This window comes from Pseudorca crassidens, chromosome 21 (genome assembly GCF_039906515.1).
Source record: "Pseudorca crassidens isolate mPseCra1 chromosome 21, mPseCra1.hap1, whole genome shotgun sequence".
NCBI classification, from domain to species: domain Eukaryota; kingdom Metazoa; phylum Chordata; class Mammalia; order Artiodactyla; family Delphinidae; genus Pseudorca; species Pseudorca crassidens.
This window is the reverse complement of record NC_090316.1, coordinates 4,820,134-4,826,133: the sequence shown is the minus strand read 5'-3', so window position 1 is coordinate 4,826,133 and position 6,000 is coordinate 4,820,134. Positions and strand designations below refer to the sequence as shown.

The 6,000-nt window shown below is 39.4% G+C and overlaps 1 protein-coding gene and 1 long non-coding RNA gene across 9 annotated transcripts in view; one reads left to right on the top strand and one right to left on the bottom strand.

Moving 5' to 3' along the window:
• Positions 1-401: 401 nt before the first annotated feature.
• Positions 402-6,000, bottom strand: part of RNF170 (ring finger protein 170) — a 30,105-nt gene continuing 24,506 nt past the window's right edge. For all 8 annotated transcript variants that reach the window (XM_067721455.1, XM_067721456.1, XM_067721453.1 and 5 more), the window contains one exon: positions 402-3,220. In XM_067721455.1, coding sequence (XP_067577556.1) covers positions 2,951-3,220 — 270 coding nt within the window. In that variant the 3' untranslated portion in view covers positions 402-2,950. The remainder of the gene's footprint in view (positions 3,221-6,000) is intronic.
• LOC137215900 (uncharacterized) lies at positions 1,352-4,277 on the top strand. Its single transcript, XR_010939478.1, has 2 exons — positions 1,352-1,485; positions 3,885-4,277. It is a non-coding gene; the product is annotated as an uncharacterized lncRNA (long non-coding RNA).

Sequence of the window (6,000 nt, the reverse complement as noted above, 5' to 3'; positions counted from 1 at the left end):
TGTCGGCAGCCCTTAAAGCCTACTAACCTGGTCTTGGGAAACTCTTTAAGCCTTAGGGCCTTAAAACCTTGAGTGCCCTTTTCCTATCCCTCAAACTCAGAAAAGAACATTTCAGTTATCAACTATACAGTTTCAGTAAAATACACACTCAAAAGAAATAGGGGTGGGGAATCAGGGTGCAAGGGTACTGATTCCAATCTCACCCTTATTGTCCAGAATTAATATAGATTGCCCACATTAAATAATTTTTCTCAAAAACATTTCTACATTTAAAATTTTAAAATTAATTAGAAATGTGATGAGGTGAAAAAGAAAGCCACTGCAACCATTGTATTGAATGCTATTTCAGGAGTTTCGAATTTTAAAGCAGTGTCAAAGAAACCAGACAATAACAGCTACTCTTTAATTTTAGATATGTTGCTTTTATTCAAAAGAGTCACTGCTTGACAAACTCTTAAATCACAAGGTTTGAACCAAACTGTCAGTCCTCTGAAACAGCTCTGTGAGGTAGGTATCCGCACAGCCACAGGGACCAGCACAGTCCTTTCTTCCCGTGTTACTTTCAGTGCTGAGAACTATAGCAGCTGGAACCACTGTTCTAGTGGACAGTTAGAACAACTGTTTCTTCTGTCTCCCTCCCCACAGAGCTGCCCAAGTTATCATCTGCTCCTGGGGCTGGACCATCTGTTTTTTGAAAGTTACAATATTGTTGTTTACGAAAATCCAAACTGTTGCTTTGATTTATATGCTCTAACTCTGAATCACAGAAGTATTACTATGATGTTTAAAAATTTAAAACACTGATTGACTCTACTTGCTTTAAATACTCTCGGATCCCTTCTACATTTATTATCACTGATCAATAAAGATGACATAATAAACAGGTCTAAACTTCTGAGAAGACAGCATATTCCCTTTTCAACTTAGTAAGACTTCCTACAGTGTTTTTGTATGTTACAAAAGTTGGTACAATACGCCTCTACCAGGAAAGTCTTAGAAGGAATTCCAAATATTACAATAAAAGTACTGTAAGTGTGACACTTGAAGCAGAACACATGCACAGAAAATTAAAACCTTTCAAAAATGGCTTTGCTGTAGCCCCACACCAAATTTATAATTGGTAGGCAACGCGTTTCGAGACTGATAAAGGGTGGTGTAAAGAACTCCTACTCATTAGCTTCTCAAGTTAGTGACTGCAGCTGAAACGTTTTCCTATGAAGTGTGCCACTCTATGAGAAGTTTGATTTGGACATGGTGAATCAGGATTCGTGGAGTCTTGATATGTAATCTTTCTAAACCTTTGTTCTTAGGAGAACCCAAGCTGTTCTACTCCAGTATATTCCAAAAGTCTTCCAAAGGATCCCAGTTTCTCCCCATGTAGGAGTCCTAGGAGTCTAATACCAGTTCGGTCACTTATCTGTGCATGGCTTCAGACAAAAAAAAGCCCTTTCATCTACGTCAGGGATTTCATCTATGAAAAGGAAGGTAATGCCCTGTCTTCTTCACCTAACTCTCTTGAGGATTAAATGAACGGTATGCAAGAAATCGCTTTAATTACAATGTGCTATACTTAAGGATTTTGTTTTTCTCTGTGACAAGCAGCAGCTTTGTCTTAGGCCCAAATTACAAGACACTACTGATGTATCATTCAGCATCTCATCAGTTGATGGCCTCTGATTCACCTGGAAGACTGACAGTGAGGCTCACTGATACATGAGTGGACAGGATGACTAGCAGTGGCTGCCAGGCGCAGAGCTGACACTGCCTGAGCCCTGGGGATCAGTGACTACCCTGCTGTCCAGGTCACTCAAGGGCAGTGCCAGCTGAGGGAGTTAAGATTTCGTAATACTTGCGGTTTTGATTCTTCTCAAACAGAAAACTGCATAAAAGAGCGTTAAGTACTTATGCTGTAGTCATCCAAAAACCAAGATAACGTTCCTGCTGAATCATCTCATTCTGCACAAGGCCTGATGAATCTGGGCTACATTCTGTCATCTAGGGACAGTATTACAAAAGTGTTCTGACAAGAGAAAACTAACCAAATCTGTACATTCTGTCGCTATAGCTCACCAGTAATTTCTCTTGTCAAATTTAGTGTTCCTAGTACCCTCCTCAGGTCTTTGATGCTCACAGCTACGGAGAACCACCTTCCTCAGGAATGTACCAAACTGTTATGTGTCTGCAGTATCACCCAGGTTCCTGAAACAAAAATTCCCTTTACAAGTAACTTTTATATACTGTTCCTATAAAAGGACCAAACTCTTACTGAAATGCCATAACTGAGAATATCAAGAGTGCTGGCTGGAGTCCAATGTCTCACAACTTGTTAATTCTCCTGTCACTTAAGGAAGTGTTCTGTAAACCAGAATATAAAATCAAATTAACAAAGTTCAAGTTTCTTCTTTCCCCTTCAGCTGGTAGCAAAGAATTATATCAGAATGGAAAAGCAGAACTGCTCCAAATGAACAAAACCTAGCTACTCAAAGAAACACTGATTTTTCCCCAATATTGTACAATATTTTATTGTAACCAAAATACTTAGGTGAGTCTCACAGCAATATATTATCATGTGGGTACTCACCGAGAAGGATGAATTGGATAAACTGTACGTTTGACAACACCTTACTATACATCCAGTTAACCTGAATAGTTTGGTGGGGGAGAAGATATAGAAGCATCCCATTTTATATAATTCCATATTTTTCCACAACTTTATAGACAACACAGAATGAAGATACAGTTGTAAATCACTATAATTCTAACCTTACTATTGGGACCTGCAACATGTAAAAATTCCAGTCATATATTGCTAGGCATTTGCAAATAACAATCAAATGTTTGTCATACAGTGGTTTTAAACTTGTAAGATAATATTCAAATGCTTTAAACTGCCATGGTCCTTTTGTTTGATTTTACACATTGACTCAAATATTTTAGTGCACTCATTTTCTCATCTGTTGAGTCTCTGTGTTACTACTTCTCGGTACATAATAGAGATGTAGATGAGCAACAAAAATACGACAAAGAAATCATCGAGAAAGCCTAGAATTCCAAACAGGGCTTCAGGCACAAAATCTAGAGGCGATATAAGGTAGAAAAAAGCCCCCATTAAACAAAGTATTATCCTGATACGGAACATCCAGAAAAGGCCTCCGACTGAAAACACCTCTCTGAATGCATGCCTCAGTAAAGTGGGTAGGTCCATAATTCTTTCCATAATCTGGTAGGGGAAGAACAAATACTGTGATTTGGTATCTAGTGTGTTAGACTTAAAAATAATATAATTTTCTTACAATGTGCAGACAAACTCAGTTAACATGAATGAAGGAGTTTCATGTATTCACTGAACACCATATTTTCTAGTTACACATTTTATTTAAAAATAGTTCTTTGATTACTAGGTTCTTATAAAATAGGTCTTATTGCAGATAATTGAAAAGTAACTAAAATATCAACAAATTTGAAACACAGGATATAGTAATACAAAACTCAAGTTATTTCTAATTTGAGTTAGTAAAATAAACCAACAAAGAAGCCAGTGTACTGAACTAGGCTGAGGCTTGAGCTTTAAAGCTGGACACACCACTTATTAGCCAAGTGATCTTGGGGAAAGTTGTTTAACCTACTAGAGATAAGTCAACAACACTGAGTATGTGCCACAAGGACTATTAAGAACTAGAAGAGATATTGTTATAAAAGACCTTGATAAATTGCCAGACAATATATAAGTATATACATATATAGAATATATAAGTATATACAGACACATCAACTTTGATGGCTTTGACCATCTAAGAATAGCAATGAAACTGATTTCCTTCTTAGGATGTTTATTCTGCTTAGCTTGAGTTTAAGTGAATTTTTTTTTTTCCTTCGGTACGCAGGCCTCTCACCGCTGTGGCCTCTTCCGTTGCAGAGCACAGGCTCCGGATGCGCAGGCCCAGTGGCCATGGCCCACGGGCCCAGCTGCTCTGCGGCATGTGGGATCTTCCTGGACCGGGGCACGAACCCGTGTCCCCTGCATCGGCAGGCGGACTCTCAACCACTGCGCCACCAGGGAAGCCCTAAGTGAATTATTAATTGCCACAAAAATTTTTGAAATGCCAGGCCTTACCCTTTCTGGAAATGATTATGGTTTCTGAATATATACAGACTAATAATTAGATTATATTTACTTTGTAAATATACTAAAACCCACTGAATTGTATACTTTAAACAGGGGTACTATATGGTGTGTAAATTACATCTAAATAAAGTTTTTTTTTTAAAAAAAGACAGTACCAGTATCTATTTGTATGACCTTGAGCAAGTCAGTTTCGTCTCTGACTGGAAACTTCTCACTTCCTCTGCATAGCTCTTAGCTGACTGCATGACCATAAGGCCGCGTGTAGTAATGAGGCACCGTGACGACTCCTGAACCTAACTTCTTTGAGGTCTTACTTCTCAGGGGTTGGGAGATGCAAGAGAAACTGGCCAGAGGAAGTAAATCACTTCCTGTGGTCATTCCAGTGCCAGTTCAGCTGTTTTTAACAATCTGTATAAATATCACAAATCCAACTCTAAGTATGTATTTTGTCCAACAAATGCCGAATAAGTTAAGAGGGAGATGGAGACGAAAATGGGAAGAACTGAGCAAGCAATGAGAAAACGGTTTTAAAAACCCCACCAGACAAAGAATATCTTGTAATTCCTTTTGGAAAACGGATCACAAAAGAACAAAAATGGTCTTTTTAGAATCACTCCTCATGCTGATTTTCTGTTCTCTGTGGAAGAAACTAATACTTAAAGCAAAACAGCTATACAGCTTTCACAAGGTCTATGGTAAATTACTTAAGATATTCTAATGACCAGCCAGTATGTCTTTTGAATACTGTTCTGTCCTTTATCAGGGCTATTTTGTTCAGTTCTCATATGGTGTTGTTTATACAAAATCTGTAGTGATTAGACAAGAAATATGGCATGGGTTATTAAGAAATGTTTGTGTACTAATCACAATCTGACTCTAACTCGGGGGTAGAATATCAAAGTAAAACCTACATGTCTTTATTATATTGTAATTTCATCACATACCAAGCTTTCTTATTCATGAAGTATATATCTGACGCACACAAAATAACTGAGCAATGGTATGCTTCACACCTTAAAATACGAATGAACATCTTAAAATGATTTTTTTAAGTTCAGTGGTAGTTCTTGAATTTGAAACTGATTTTCAAAGAATCGTCCTAAGATGCCCCTGGAGGATACATAAGAAAACTGCCGGATCAGAAACAGCAGAAGAGGCTCCCAAAGAGCCACGGAGGGCAACAGGGACCAGGTCACGCTTTTCTTGTCACTAAAAGTTTTGCCTGTCACCATCCACAGCAGGCGAGACTGTATGCCTTTAAATGTACCTGACGTCCCAGAATGAGGAACAGCATGTACGAGGGAGCACAAGTCTACGCAGTTGTGTAATACAGAAGCATTTTAACAGCTTATATTCTTGGCTGGGAGGAGGAGTATCATTTCTATCTTAAGGATAACCATAAATTCTACAAGCATTAAGGCCTACTGTATTCCAGACACTGAGACCATAGTAGTGACTAAATATACACGGTCCTTGCCCTCATGAAGCTTTCCGTCTCCTGAGAGAACGGTAATGAACAAGGTCGGAGGGCAATGAGAGAGACTGCCCTGGTTGATTGGGGACAGCCTCTCCGAGGGAGATATACTAGGGCCAACCTGAAGGATGAGGAAGTCAGCCAGGAGGCGAGCAGCGGGACAAGCATTCCGAGCAGAGGAAATGGCACGAGTGAGGCACGAAGGTGGGAAGGCCAGGAGCGTGTTCTGAGAGCCGCATCCCGAGGGAGGGGAGGGGGAACCAGGCCATGCAGGGCCTTGAAAGCCACAGCCCGGAGTTGGGACATTAGTCCAGAAATTCAGAAGTTTCAAAACACAAGAGCATCGTGGTCTTACTTATGTTTTCAAAATATTACTTGGGCTGCTGTGCAGAGGAAAAGG